The sequence below is a fragment of the Schistocerca serialis genome, chromosome 1 (genome assembly GCF_023864345.2).
Source record: "Schistocerca serialis cubense isolate TAMUIC-IGC-003099 chromosome 1, iqSchSeri2.2, whole genome shotgun sequence".
In the NCBI taxonomy this organism is placed as follows: domain Eukaryota; kingdom Metazoa; phylum Arthropoda; class Insecta; order Orthoptera; family Acrididae; genus Schistocerca; species Schistocerca serialis.
Genome location: NC_064638.1, coordinates 669,293,181 through 669,309,673, shown reverse-complemented (window position 1 = coordinate 669,309,673; position 16,493 = coordinate 669,293,181). Strand labels below are relative to the sequence as shown.

Genomic DNA, 16,493 nt, shown 5'->3' with positions numbered 1-16,493 from the left:
GTTTTACAACTGTAGTATGATGTCGGAACATGGCCCCTATACTCGAGACTTTTTGTTATAGGTATTCTTTGTCAGTTGGTATGCTTGGTTTAACTTCCTCATCCTGACATTAATTGCTTCTTCTTCTAATCCTTTCTCATGGATGACTTCACTGAGATACGTGAAATTCTTAACTCGTCCAATTTTTCCCGGATTAGTGATCCTCCATTCAGGTCTATCACAGATGCTCTTCATATATGTGTCTTTTGAATAGAGATCTGGAGTCCAACTTTTTCAGCAATTTCTTAGGTGAACACATATTTGGATAGGAATTTGTCAGGTGTCAAGTATGAAATGGATGTCACCACCTCACACTTGAGGGTAGCTGCGTCACTTGGCAGGGGTTGCTGCTAACCTCCTGTGCATTATACTGGACAGGGGGTGGCGGAGGGTGCTTGTGTGCATTGATTACATTATTTTGTGAGCAATCCTGTAGACTGTGCTTTGCGTTATTTGAACAGTTAACAATTACTGAGCATGTCTATGCATCACTGTGCTGCATTATTTAGGAACAGTTTGTAGGTCTGTAGTGAAATTATTTGGGAAAATTAGGAGTTGTTTGCATGTCTGTAGATTGTGTATTGTGACCCCAAGAACATAAGGATGAGTGTTTTGTCAGTGTGATAAACATATTAAATTGCTAAATAAACTGTTCCAAAATAAATAGAGTGCACTGCGGATAGCCTATTGATCTTGTTGACTGCTGACACTGTCACAATTTATAATTGTGCTTGTCAAAAATATTCAGCTGCTGCAGTTTAACATGTGCACTTAGGACCCTGTTGAACCATACCCTTGGAAAAAAACAGTAAAAATTTCTTGACAATCTGTATTTTATGTGAAAGCTTAGCTTTTCTTTTAGCTATACTGTACCTATAATTAACTTAAACCATTAACTTTATCTGTTTGTGTGTTTGGTGTTGTTGCTGTTGGCTGACTGCATCACATGTCCTATGCTCTGAATACCTGCTGTCATTGGCTTGCGAGATGAGCTAGCGACATGAGCTATGATTGACTAAAGTACATCACAATCTCGATTTCAGTGCTTTGGAAACTATCGTAATGTATTTGGTGGAGTTTGTATTTATACTTTCATAACACAAAAATATCCAATGTACATGTTACTGCGCATCAAAAGTGTTCCCAGAACAATTATTTTTGCTGGGTTTCATTTCCAAAAAAGTGTTGGAAAATTCGACACTGGTGTATAAAACCTTAACAATTCAAAGGATTGATAAGTTTTAAAGCTCCATGGGAAAGTATATTGTCACTTAACATGGAAAAGAGGTACTTTCACCTAGGGTATAGAGTATTTTCACTCGTAAAAGTGTTATTTTCACCCGAGAAAGTGTATTTTCACCTGGTATATTTGTAACTGGGAAATCCAGAAAAATATGGGATTTATTTTTCCTGCCCACATATATACCCTGTGTAAACACTGTGTCATTTTTGTTTCTTCTGTACTAATAATAACTGTGAATGTCATAAATCATGTTTGTGTTGGATACATTCAGTTGTCACCTGAAGATGGCCGGGGAAGCCAAAAGCTGAGATTTTACCAAATAAATATAATTTTGTAGAACATTAGAAAGGATGTGGTATTATTGTAGTATCACATCTAAGTAAATCAGTTTCATTATGGGGGTTTCATTTAATTTAATTGCCTTGCATTCCCTAAAATTTAAGAAGTATTAGTTCTCTAAACAATTTTAGGCCAAATTCTGTAAAATTGGGACACTAAAACTGTGATGATAAATTAAAAATGTAAAGAAGTTTCAAATGTGCATTTATGAAAATCTGGACGTATTAATGTGGTTTTTGTGAAATGAGGACTGTTATAAACAGGCTGATGTCCTGAACTTGCTATGTTTCAAGGGACATAAATTAGAACATATCAAGAATCAAATATAGGAAAAAAATGGAGAAAAGAAGAATGAGATTAGGGCATTTATGATCCAACATGATGAGAATAAAAGTTCACAGTTTGGTACTAAACAATTCATACGTCTGAATTCAGGATTTGAGAAAATTCTGTATGGTAGACAGGCTTCTTTGTGCTTTACAGTCCTTCTACCAGGTACTGCCATTTGTTTGGACTTGTCCATAAAAAAGAGAGCAAGAAATAGATAATCTCACAGCTCCCAAGATTTAGCCGGCCGAAGTGGCCGTGCGGTTAAAGGCGCTGCAGTCTGGAACCGCAGGACCGCTACGGTCGCAGGTTCGAATCCTGCCTCGGGCATGGATGTTTGTGATGTCCTTAGGTTAGTTCGGTTTAACTAGTTCTAAGTTCTAGGGGACTAATGACCTCAGCAGTTGAGTCCCATAGTGCTCAGAGCCACTCCCAAGATTTATTTTCACTTAAAACTCGGCACAAACGCATTAAATAAATGTGGCGTCAAAACCTGGAAGTGCATTAACTCATCACAGGCTAAGGGAGGTAGGTCAAGAGGAAACTGTATCACAATCCAATACCAAGCAAGAGAGCAGTGGTAATGGATACAGGCCAGTCACAACAGTAAAACAAAGAAACAGTGTCAATGCAAAGAATTGAATAGTTCATTAGTAAGGGCAGACTGAGACCACTGTAGAATGCTGACATAACTACACCTGGAGTGGCAGGCAACACAGATTGAAGTATTTTACACATGAATGTTTGATGTGCCTATTGAAAATTGCATTGCCACAGTTATCAGTAGAGAACTGGAAGATTCTGCAGTTATTAAACTAAATTCATCATTCCATTTTAGATATTGCGTTGCTAATATGAATATTGTAAAACCACCACCACTATCACCACTGCCAGCCTTTCTTCCCAATACCTTCTTCTCTTTCACTCACATTCCTCATACAGATAGTTTTTTACTAAGGGTACATGTATTAAAACTGAATCTGATATTGTACTGTTATCTTTCCCAGTGTGATGCCATATGAAAGTGCTGTCAACATAATAGACTGCTTTTTCTATGATGGTGCAAAAGTCATATTTCAGGTAAGTATTAAATTGGTATTTGTACTCCAGTTGAATACTGATTTTTCCTGAGATAGGTCAAAGTCGTTTATAAATGAAGAACTTTTTTGGATTGTGGTGTGTATATCTAAAACTACACCTGTACTCTGCAAACCACTGTGAGGTATATGTCAGATGGTGCCTCCATAGCTCCACATATTAGATTAAATTAGATTAGATTAGTACTTGTTCCATAGATCATGAATACGACACTTCGTAATGATGTGGAACGTGTCAGGTTAATAAAAGGTGTCTCTACAAGATATTACATTACACAAAATATTACATGACACTTTTTTTTTTTTTGGGGGGGGGGGGGGGGGGGGGTGACGAAATTACCCACTTACTATATCCAAAAATTCATCTAATGAGTAAGAGTTGCCATTAAGAAATTCTTTTAATTTCCTTTTATATGCTATATGGCTATCTGTCAGACTTTTGATGCTGTTAGGTAAGTGACCAAAGACTTTTGCGGCAGCATAATTTACCCCCTTTGAGCCAAAACATACTTTGTACACTTGGCTTCATTTTATGGAACGAAATAACTGTTTACAAAATATTCTGTATTGTAATAAAGAGTAAAATGATCATTCAATAATTACCATCCAAAATAACAATAAATATACTCAATTATACTGTATTATATAGCAAACTGACCGCCTTTGTGATTTCTGGTGGACTCAAGCTGCTGCACGCTGTTGCCTTGCTAATATTTTCATAGTGATTTCCAACAATTGGCAGTACTTGTGCATGATGAGTGGGCTGAAAATTCACAAATGCATACATGAGGTTTCCATTGGGAAAAGTACTTCTGTTGCAACTAAGACACAATATAAGTTCATGCACACAATTTTAGCCAGAGGGTCTGAAAGGGTTAATAGCACTCTAAGTGGAGAATTCAGAGAGAATGTGCCCTCAGTAATGAGCTGCAGTAGAATAATATTTTGTAGGTAATTGGAGGAACATTTCATCTACAACAACAACAACAACAACAACAACAACAACAATAATAATAATAATAATAATAATAATAGTAATAATAATAATAATAATAATAATAATAATAATAACAATAATATGTTCTGCCATTCGTAAAAGGCGACGAAAAGAACAAACTACTAATAGGGCTAACCCCCCTTTTAGTGCGATTAGTTGGTTCAGGACAGAACTAATGAAGCTTCGCACAAGCGCTGTCATGGCTGGGGACGACACTTGAAGCCTATGCCCGTCCACAATGGTAACGACACTGCTAGCCACACGGAAAATGATTTAAATCCAAATAGAGGTGTTTTGCGGATATGCTTCCTGCAACCACCCTAGAAGGAAAACAGACAGAGGATGAGATGGTCAGATGAAGTTAACAGACACCTCATGTTCTGTTATTACCAAGCAACAAACTTAGGAACCAACACAAGTGGATACAGATCACAAGTATACACAACATTTATTACCAGATATCCAGAATTAAAATTTTTAGCAGAACAACGGCTAGCTGATCAGATCCGTGTAATAATAAAAAATAACAGGATACCCCAGTCACAATTAGAAAACATCAAACAAGTACAACAAATACTGGAACAAAATAATGTGCAATCAGAAGAAGAAGAAATTACAGTAATGGACTCAAGCCTCCCGGAGCAAACAAACAAAGAACAACATGCATCAATTAAACAATCAGAGGAAAACGAAATCTTAAGACAGCCACCAGAACAAGCACAAATAGAACACGAAGTGACACACATGTTAGATATAGAAGAAAAACTTCAGCTGACATATATAGAATACAAAGACACAAATACAGACATTAGACCATTCTTGCATAGACCGCCAAATAACCCACAAGTCGAAACAACAACAACAACAACAACAACAACAATCAACACAATCATACACAACAAAATAAATGAAAATACAACTATGGAAGAGTTAAAACTACTGGTTTATATAGGAGCACTCACTACACTAAATATACACACTAGGCAGAGATCAGAACCAACCAACACACAGAAGAAACCCACAAAACCAGCATGGCAACACAGGCTACAGATCAGAATAGAAAAACTGAGAAAAGACATTGGACAGCTAACACAATTTATAAGAAATGAAATATCAGACAAAAATGAAAAAGGTTAGGTAAAATCTCACAACAAGAAGTGATAGAGCAATTAGATGAAAAGAAGCAGAAACTACAAGCATTGCCCAAACGACTTAGAAGATACAAAAAGAGTGAAAATAGAAGGAAACAAAACCAAACATTCAACACAAACCAAAAGAAATTTTACCAGACAATAGATAACACACACATTAAAATAGACAATCCACCAAACATAACAGACATAGAACACTTCTGGAGCAACATATGGTCAAACCCGGTACAACGTAACAGGCATGCATGATGGATACAAGCAGAAACAGACACATACAAGATGATACCACAAATGCCTGAAGTGATAATTTTGCAACATGGAGTCACCCGAGCAATTAATTCTACTCACAATTGGAAAGCCCCTGGAAAAGATAAAATAGCAAATTTCTGGCTAAAGAAGTTCACCCAACACATTCACATCTAACGAAATTATTTAACAGTTAAATTGCAGACCCATACACATTCCCTGATACACTTACACATGGAATAACTTATCTGAAACCTAAAGATCAAGCAGTCACAGCAAACCCAGCTAAATATTGCCCCATAACATGCCCACCAACAATATACAAAATATTAACTTCAGTCATTACACAGAAATTAATGACACATACAACACAGAACAAGATTTTAAAGGAAAACTAAAAGGCTGTTGCAAAGGAGCATGAGGATGTAAAGAGCAACTGATAATAGATGCAGAGGTGACATATCAAGCTAAAACTAAACAAAGGTGGCTACACTACGCATATATTGATAACCAAAAAGCTTTTGATAGTGTACCCCACTCATGGTTACTACAAATATTGGAAATATACAAAGTAGATCCTAAATTGATACAGTTCCTAAAAACATAGTAATGAAAAAGTGGAAAACCACACTTAATATCCAAACAAATTCAAATAATATCACATCACAGCCAATACAGATTAAGCATGGAATATATCAAGGAGACTCATTAAGTCCTTTCTGGTTCTGCCTTGCTCTGAATCCACTATCCAGTATCCTAAATAATACAAATTATGGATACAATATTACTGGAACATACCAACACAAAATCACACATTTGCTATACATGGATGATATAAAACTACTGGCAGCAACAAATCAACAACTCAACCAATTACTAAAGATAACAGAAGTATTCAGCAATGATATAAATATGGCTTTTGGAACAGACAAATGTTAGAAAATAGCATAGTCAGGGGAAAACACACTAAACAAGATTACATATTGAATAACCACAGTGACTGCATAGAAGCGATGGAAAAAACAGATGCCTATAAATATCTAGGATACAGACAAAAAGTAGGATTAAATAATACAAATATTAAAGAAGAACTAAAAGAAAAATATAGACAAAGACTAACAAAAATATTGAAAACAGAATTGACAGCAAGAAACAAGACAAAAGCTAAAAATACTTATGCTATACCAATATTCACCTACTCATTTGGAGTAGTGAAATGGAGTAACACAGACCTAGAAGCACTCAATACACTTCCACAATCACAATGCCACAAATATAGAATACATCACATACATTCAGCAACAGAAAGATTCACATTAAGCAGAATGGAAGGAGGAAGGGGATTTATCGACATAAAAAACCTACATTATGGACAGGTAGACAATTTAAGAAAATTCTTTATAGAACGACCAGAAACTAGCAAAATACACAAAGCAATCACTCATATAAATAAATCGGCTACACCATTGCAATTTCATAACCACTTCTACAACCCTTTAGATCACGTAACATCAACAGATACGAAGAAAGTAAATTGGAAAAAGAAAACACTACATGGCAAGCACTCGTATCATCTAACACAGCCACACATCGATCAAGACGCATCCAACGCATGGCTAAGAAAAGGCAATATATACAGTGAGACGGAAGGATTCATGAGTGCAATACAGGATCAAACAATAAACACCAGATATTACAGCAAACATATTATTAAAGATCCCAATACCACAACAGATAAATGCAGACTTTGCAAACAACAAATAGAAACATCACATCACAAGCGGATGTAAAATACTAGCAAATACAGAATACCCCAGAAGACATGACAATGTAGCAAAAATAATACATCAACAACTTGCCATACAACTTAAGCTAATAAAACAACACGTTCCCACATAAAAATATGCACCACAAAATGTACTGGAGAATGATGAATACAAATTATACTGGAACAACCATTATAAAAGATAAAACAACACCACATAACAAACCTGACCTTATACTCACCTATAAAAAGAAGAAATTAACACAACTAATTGAAATATCCATACCCAATACAACAAATATATAGAAGAACACAAGAGAAAAAATAGAAAACTACATCCAACTGGCTGAGGAAGTCAAGGACATGAGGCATCAGGATACCAATTATACTGTCAGCTACAGGAGTCATACCACACAATATCCACCAGTACATCAGCGCAATACATCCAAATGTATATATACAACTACAGAAATCTGTAATTATTGATACATGTTCAATTACCCAAAAGTTCCTAAATGCAATGTAACATATACCATACAGTTACAAGGAAGTCACGCTTGATCAAGGTCCGCGTCACTTTCCATTTTTAACCAGACAGAACATCTGAGAAAGGAAAGAAATATAATAATAATAATAATAATAATAATAATAATAATAATAATAATAACCATGGACCTTGCCATTGGTGGGGAGGCTTGCATGTCTCAACAATACAGATAGCCGTACCGTAGGTGCAACCACAACGGAGGGATATGTGTTGAGATGCCAGGCAAATGTGTGGTTCCTGAAGAGGGGCAGCAGCCTTTTCAGTAGTTGCAGGGGCAACAGTCTGGGTGATTGACTGATGTGGCCTTGTAACACTAACCAAAACGGTCTTGCTGTTCTGGTACTGCGAACGGGTGAAAGCAAGGGGAAACTAAAGCCGTAATTTTTCCCGAGGGCATGCAGCTTTACTGTATGATTAAATGATGATGGTGTCCTCTTGGGTAAAATATTCCGGAGGTAAAATAGTCCCCCATTTGGATCTCCGGGCGGGGACTACTCAAGAAGACGTTATCAGGAGAAAGAAAACTGGCGTTCTACGGATCGGAGTGTGGAATGTCAGATCCCTTAATCGGGCAGGTAGGTTAGAAAATTTAAAAAAGGGAAATGGATGGGTTAAAGTTAGATATAGTGGGAATTAGTGAAGTTCGGTGGCAGGAGGAACAAGACTTTTGGTCAGGTGAATACAGGGTTATAAATACAAAATCAAATAGGGGTAATGCAGGAGTAGGTTTAATAATGAATAAAAAAAAATAGGAGTGCGGGTAAGCTACTACAAACAGCATAGTGAACGCATTATGGCCAAGATAGACATGAAGCCCATGCCTACTACAGTAGTGCAAGTTTATATGCCAACCAGCTCTGCAGATGAAAAAGAGATTGATGAAATGTATGATGAAATAAAAGAAATTATTCAGATGGTGAAGGGAGACGAAAATTTAATAGTCATGGGTGACTGGAATTCGGTAGTAGGAAAAGGGAGAGAAGGAAATGTAGTAGGTGAATATGGACTGGGGGCAAGAAATGAAAGAGGAAGCCGCCTGGTAGAATTTTGCACAGAGCATAACTTAATCATAGCTAACACTTGGTTCAAGAATCATGGAAGAAGATTGTATACATGGAAGCAGCCTGGAGATACTAGAAGGTGTCAGATAGATCATATAATGGTAAGACAGAGATTTAGGAACCAGGTTTTAAATTGTAAAACATTTCCAGGGGCAGATGTGAACTCTGACCACAATCTATTGGTTATGAACTGTAGATTAAAACTGAAGAAACTGCAAAAAGGTGTGAATTCAAGGAGATGGGACCTGGATAAACGGAAAGAACCAGAGGTTGTAGAGAGTTTCAGGGAGAGCATTAGGGAACGATTGACAAGAATGGGGGAAAGAAATACAGTATAAGAAGAATGGGTAGCTTTGAGGAATGAAATAGTGGAGGAAGCAGAGGATCAAGTAGGTAAAAAGATGAGGGCTAGTAGAAATCCTTGGGTAACAGAAGAGATAATGAATTTAATTGATGAAAGGAGAAAATACAAAAATACAAAAATGCAGTAAATGAAGCAGGCAAAAAGGAACACAAATGTCTAAAAAATGAGATCAATAGGAAGTGCAAAATGGCTAAGTGCGGATGGCTAGAGGACAAATGTAAGGATGTAGAGGCTTATCTCACTAGGGGTAAAATAGATACTGCCTACAGGAAAATTAAAGAGAACTTTGGAGAAAAGAGAACCACTTGCATGAATATCAAGAGCTCAGATGGAAACCCAGTTCTAAGCAAAGAAGGGAATGCAGAAAGGTGGAAGGGGTACATAGAGGGTCTATACAAGGGCGATGTTCTTGAGGACAATATTATGGAAATGGAAGAGGAGCTAGATGAAGAAGAAATGGGAGATACGATACTGCGTGAAAAGTTTGACAGAGCACTGAAAGACCTGAGTCGAAACAAGGCCACGGGAGTAGACAACATTCCATTAGAACTACTGACGGCCTTGGGAGAGCCAGTCCTGACAAAACTCCGCCATCTGGCGAGCAAGATGTATGAGACAAGCGAAATACCCTCAGACTTCAAAAGAATGTAATAATTCCAATCCCAATGAAAGCAGGTGTTGACAGATGTGAAAATTAACAAACTATCAGTTTAATAAGCCACGGCTGCAAAATACTAACATGAATTCTTTACAGACAAATGGAAAAACTGGTAGAAGCTGACCTCTGGGAAGATCAGTTTGGATTCTGTAGAAATGTTGGAACACGTGAGGCAATATTGATCCTATGACTTATCTTAGACGAAAGATTAAGGAAAGGCAAACCTATGTTTCTAGCATTTGTAGACTCAGAGAAAGCTTTTGACAATGTTGACTGGAATACTCTCTTTCAAATTCTGAAGGTGGCAGGGGTAAAATACAGGGAGTGGAAGGCTATTTACAATTTGTACAGAAAGCAGATGGCAGTTACAAGAGTCGAGGGGCATGAAAGGAAAGCAGTGGTTGGGAAGGGAGTGAGACAGGGTTGTAGCCTCTCCCTGATGCTATTCAATCTGTATATTGAGCAAGCAGTAATGGAAACAAAAGAAGAATTCGAAGTAGGAGTTAAAATCCATGGAGAAGACATTAAAACTTTGAGGTTCGCTGCTGACATTGTAATTCTGTCAGAGACAGCAAAAGACCTGGAAGAGCAGCTGAACGGAATGGACAGTGTCTTGAAAGAAGGATATAAGATGAACATCAACAAAAGCAAAACGAGGATAATGGAATTTAGTCAAATTAAATCGGTTGATGCTGTGGTAATTAGATTAGGAAATGAGACACTTAAAGTAGTAAAGGAGTTTTGCTATTTAGGGAGCAAAATGACTGACAGTGGTCGAAGTAGAGAGGATATAAAATGTAGACTGGCAATGGCAAGGAAAGCGTTTCTGAAGAAGAAAAATTTCTTAACATGGAGTATAGATTTAAATGTCAGGAAGTCATTTCTAAAAGTATTTGTGTGGAGTGTAGCCGTATATGGAAGTGGAACATGGACGATAAATATTTTGGACATGAAGAGAACAGAAGCTTTTGAAATGTGGTGCTACAGAAGAATGCTGAGGATTAGATGGGTAGATCATATAACTAATGAGGAGGTATTGAATAGAATTGGGGAGAAGAGGAGTTTGTGGCACAACTTGACTAGAAGAAGGAGTCAGTTGGTAGGACATGTTCTGAGGCATCAAGGGATCACCAATTTAGTACTGGAGGGCAGCATGGAGGGTAAAAATCGTAGAGGGAGACCAAGAGATGAATACACTAAGCAGATTCAGAAGGAAGTAGGTTGCAGTAGGTACTGGGAGATGAAGGAGCTTGCACAGGATAGATTAGCATGGAGAGCTGCATCAAACCAGTCTCAGGACTGAAGACCATAACAACAGCAATAACAATAATAATAATAATAATAATAATAATAAGCAATACTTAAATAATTAAGCATAAAACCAATAATTACCTGTAACAATGCATTCCCTGATACTAAAGAGCTTGTCAAAACAGAGATTTACAGGAAACAATAAAATACCTGACTTACTTTTTGTCTGGAATGAGATATAATGTTTCCCAGTAATCCACCATTCTTGCTGCATGGTAGGCTTACACAAGGACTAAATTTGACTAACTGGGAAGGATCTAAATAAAATGCTTAAACACTGTCACTATGGAACGAGATTCCAGCTATAAATACCTACATTCTTTTGAGAATAGGTCCTAGCAAAAATTTTGTAAATATTATATGTGCATACACATTTGGAAATTGGGGAGAGTACTACTCAGCTTTAGAAGCTTATTCATGTTTTGTCGTACACTATAATCCCTCACTATTACAGTAATCAAGATGTAAATCAATACTATGATGGTGCAGAAGGTGGGAATGAATAAATCTTGCTTGCCAGGATGTGCTAGAGTCTTCCATGGGCATTGTAGGATCCATAGATGGTTTGGGAGAGTGACATATGAGAAAGCTGCAGACAAACCAATGGTGCTTTATTAACTTACCCAGCTTACAGTCTCCTGAGTGTACTCTTATTTTCTGGTGTGGTTTGGTGCTGCCTTGTAATATTCCGGCCCTGTGGCTGCAAGTGATGGTGTACAATGAGCAGCGTGTATGCGCATTTGAGGAAGCGCAGTGCTGATACAGATTCTTCTGTATGCTGCCACTGTGCTGACAGCAGCAGGCAAGCACCACTTGTGGCTTTCTTCAGCACAGGGTAGCAGGCAGCAGCAATTGCATCCCCGTGGAGGTAGAGGTGTCTGCATCATCAGTGCAGCGCTGAACCGTTCAGACTCAACATCATACAACTGCCCAGCTGTTTGACGATAAAGATCTGGTTCAAACACACTTAAATACTGCTGCTCCCTGCTGATGTCACTGTAACAGTGGTGTTGGTGTGCCTCATGGAATAGTCTGGTGAGGGGTGATAACTCAGTTTCAGTACTCCCTGTAGACCGGCCTGGTGTCGGTAGGTGCTGCCTTTCTTCATTGACACATTTGCGAAGCTGCTGACTTCACAGTCAACTGTATAACATTGCCTCTGGTAAAAAATAGTAGAAATAAATTGCAGAGACTTAACAATGGAGAAGAGTTATCTATGCTATCAGAATTATAAATATTATTATCTGTATTTTTTTGTATAAGGATGAGTGGTTTTTGTTTCACTGTCTTGTCAATTCTGCAGTCCTCGCTGACAGATGTTAAATTTTTATGGTCTGTAACTGATGCAGTTATTTCTAGCAGGAATATAATTTTGTTGAATAAATATGAGATTAATAATTGTAGTGCATATTTTTGTGAGTAGCTAGTACCTATCCTGTATATGATTCCGTATGTAATAATTGAATGTTGCCCTGGCCATTTCTTTGTAAGCTCAAGGCTGTAGCGACATCATTATTGACAAAAATTATGTAAGTTCTTCCAACAGTCATATAATACTAAAAGTATAAAAGGAATAATTTTAATAATCTGAAAACGGCATCCTGCAATATTTTGCAATTCACACTAGGCCAGAGGGACACTTTTTATTAATGACAATATCAATAAATGCATACGCTGCCATTGCACATAGGCAGCTATCCTGTAACATCCAGCCGCTCAGAAAAAATAATTAAGAATTGTTTAAATGTATTATTGCGTAAAAGTTAAAAAGGATTTTAATCCATCGTGGGTAGGACAGATGTCTTCACATTGGGATATGTATGCTATTGTTGGTGATAGCACCCTGAGAAAAATGAGCCATGGCATTTAACATACATAAGAGAGAAGATTCATTATTTCTATTTTTCAAAACTATTTCATACAATAATATTGATGGCATGGTTATCATTGCATGAATTATTAAATCAATCATGTATTATCATTTAAAATTACGCGATAACTGGCAGTCAGTAACCAATTTGGCTGTGGCCTGCTTTTGGTATGGTGCTTCACTGCTGGTTCTGTCTCATTTATAACTTTATCCTTTCTAATACATAAATGTTTTACTAAATGGTTACTAAATCTGTACTTTGAATTTAGGATACTGTTTCCAGGACTGACACTGCATGTCGGCCTGTTGCATATTCATTAGTTCCTCTGCCCTGCTGTTTGTGAAACATACTCTTGACTTTAATATAATAGAGGGAAACAATCCATGTGGGAAAAATTTATCAAAAAACAAAGATGATGTGACTTACCGAACGAAAGTGCTGGCAGGTCGAAAGACACACAAACACAAACATACACACAAAATTAAAGCTTTCGCAACAAACTGTTGCCTCATCAGGAAAGAGGGAAGGAGAGGGAAAGACGAAAGGATGTGGGTTTCAAGGGAGAGGGTAAGGAGTCATTCCAATCCCGGGAGCGGAAAGACTTACCTTAGGGGGAAAAAAGGATGGGTATACACTCGCGCGCACACACACACATATCCATCCACACATATACTCTTGACTTTCCTATTTAATCCTTTGACATTGCTCTGTAGTTTTCCAAATCAATGAAATATGTTGAATTGGTGCATACTTCAACACAAGCTCCGTGTATCTAATCTACTGAAGGGATCCTTTGGTTTTAGCAACTATTTGTGTTCTACATCACGTGTTACTACAGTGAATTCTCAGCCAACTAAGAAATATTAGTTACAGGTTATGCTGTAGCCAGGTGCTCAGAATTCCTTTTCTGTAGTTGAGTAATTGCATTTGGCACTGTTCTAGAGGCAAGAAGAGAATGAAACTGGATGCTGTTATTCGATTTCTTATGATAAGGCTTCCTTGACTGCAAAATTAGATGTGTCGATAACCAAGATGAATGGTTTTTCAAAGTCTGGATAAGCCAATACAGAAGGCATCAAAGTTGTTTCTAGTGTTTGCATTGATAGTGAATGTTTGGAACTCCAAGTAAAAACTGCTCCTTTGTTGAGTTCTTGTTCTCATGTGTGCTAAATCGGCATATGTCTGAATGAATCTCCAGTAAAAATGTGCAAGCCCTAGGAATGCCTGCAGATCTTTTTCATTCACCAATTCTGGATAATTTTTCACAGCATCTACTGGTTTTAAGTTAGGTTGGGCTCCATCTGCTGTTATCCTGTGTCTTAAATATTCTACTTCAAGTACAGCTAAATGACATTTTGACATGGATAGGAAAAGATTTTTCACTGTGCAGTCTTTCCAATACTGCATGCTGTTGTATGTCTTGGCTGAAAATACAAACATCGTCAAGATAACTTGGACATTGTGTGGGCATTCATCCTCAGAGGACAGTATCCACCAGTCGTTGAAATGTTGCTGACTCATTCTGAAAATCGAAAGGAATACGGTTATACCTGTATACATCTGTATGTATGTTAAATGGTGTTAGACCTGTCATTTGGATGTATAGTCGGACAATTGTACCCACTGGTTAAATCACAAACAAAGATGAGTTTGCATGAACCAAGATAATCCAAGAAGTGTACCTGATTTGACAATGAATGAATACCCAGTAATGTTACAGAATTCATCTTCCTCTAACCACAATAAAACTTTTACTAATTTTCTTCTCTGTGTTTTCCTGACAAGTACCATGGGCAATACCCAGGGTGGATGTGATCATTCTCCAGGTTCAGCGGACCCAGCTTCCAGCTGTCATTAATCACCTATTTTACTAAGGCTTGTTGACTATATGGAATTATGTACAGTCATTGACTGATGGGTACTGCTCCTCCCATATGTATCCTGTGTCGGACTAAGGGACATGCTGGAATATTACTCCATTCTCAGAAAATATTAGGGAAGCCAAGTAGCACTGGGGAAATTATTTTTTGGTCTGCTGGCGACAAAAGGTTTAATTTAGTAAGCATCTCTTCTACGATTGGTTAGAATGCTTTGTCACTTCTTCATACTGTCATTAGGTGGACAATAATTTACTACCTGTACATCTTACTCCTTAGTAGGTACTTGTCACATCTTGTGAATCTGTGTTCAGCACTGTTACAACAGTAGTTCTTCGCAGTGTTCCACTTCTGCAATACTAATATTAGCAATTCTTAATGGAACACCCTGTTCGCCTTTTGGCTCTTCTTCAATGATATTGACAGTTCTTGTTATATAGCAGTGTCTCTGGACTAGCAAGTCACCATTTGCTGCTGACTCTTTTAATAACAAATTACTTCCACTGCACTTTGGCATCTTCATTTCGATATAGAATGTTTTTCTTGTTCCTGGGAGGGGGTTTTGCATTCACATTCAGTCAAATGTACATCAGCTTGTAATGGTGTTATTGTGTCGCTACTTGGTTTGCGCATTCCCACAGCATCTCTAACATTCCTTTGCATCTGACCTTACGGTTTTAACTGCAGCCGTAATTGTTATGATCAGATTGGATTTGTCTTTCAGCTACACTGATCTGAGAGGGGTGAGATATTAGAAAATCTAATCCCCATAAATCTTTGTAGCCTTTTTCTGTGCTCCTTATCAGTTGCATTTCTGCCACACATTTATCTTGATCTGTAATTGTGCACCCAGTTGCCATTTGACCTTTTAATAATACAGCTTAGCCGCCATAAACTCGCTTTGTTGACTGTTTGGCTCCACATCAGAGAAATGTCAGCCCTTGTGTCAACTATGAAATTGTTCCCATGGTAAGCTGTGTTACTGAGCAGACCTTTGGAACTGTCAGTGGAGATCAGAGTAACTACTGCTTCTTGGGGCAGAAATAGGAATAGCCCTTTTGGCCCCTCTGTTATTTAGCATACTCCTCTCAAAGCTTTTCGTCTTTGGTCTTGTGTGTCTCTTCATATGTTTCCTTATCATATGTCCTTGAACTCCACTGATAAAACATTGAATGTTTTTGTTACAAGAAGTTCTCCTTTGTTGTCTGTTCTCATGACAGCTGGTTCTCAAGTACACTTCGAACACACAGTGATCTGGTTTGTGATTAATTTGAGATCTCCAAAGCAGTTCAACAAATTGAACTGCTATTTGTGTTGCTCTTTCAAATGTCTTCCCTGCTTGGCCTACTTCATCATGCAACCTCTTCAAAAAATAATATATTATGTCCTTTGTCCATTTTTATACAATTTTATCTCATTGTGTGAACTATTCTTACTGACTTCATAGATGGTAGCATTAACTTTGCTAATATGATCCACAAAATGCTTGGTTGATTCTCTGACCAAAATACACACTCTGTGGAGTTGCTCCCTGTTACCATATTTACTCGAATCTAAGTCGCACTCGAATATAAGCCGCACCTGAAAAATGAGACTTGAA

The 16,493-nt window shown here is 37.6% G+C and overlaps 1 protein-coding gene across 2 annotated transcripts in view; it reads left to right on the top strand.

Moving 5' to 3' along the window:
• The window catches only part of LOC126480040 (TBC1 domain family member 9), a 164,534-nt gene that overhangs the window by 67,035 nt on the left and 81,006 nt on the right, over window positions 1–16,493 (top strand). For both annotated transcript variants that reach the window (XM_050103836.1, XM_050103835.1), the window contains exon 14: window positions 2,956–3,028. In XM_050103836.1, coding sequence (XP_049959793.1) covers window positions 2,956–3,028 — 73 coding nt within the window. The remainder of the gene's footprint in view (window positions 1–2,955; window positions 3,029–16,493) is intronic.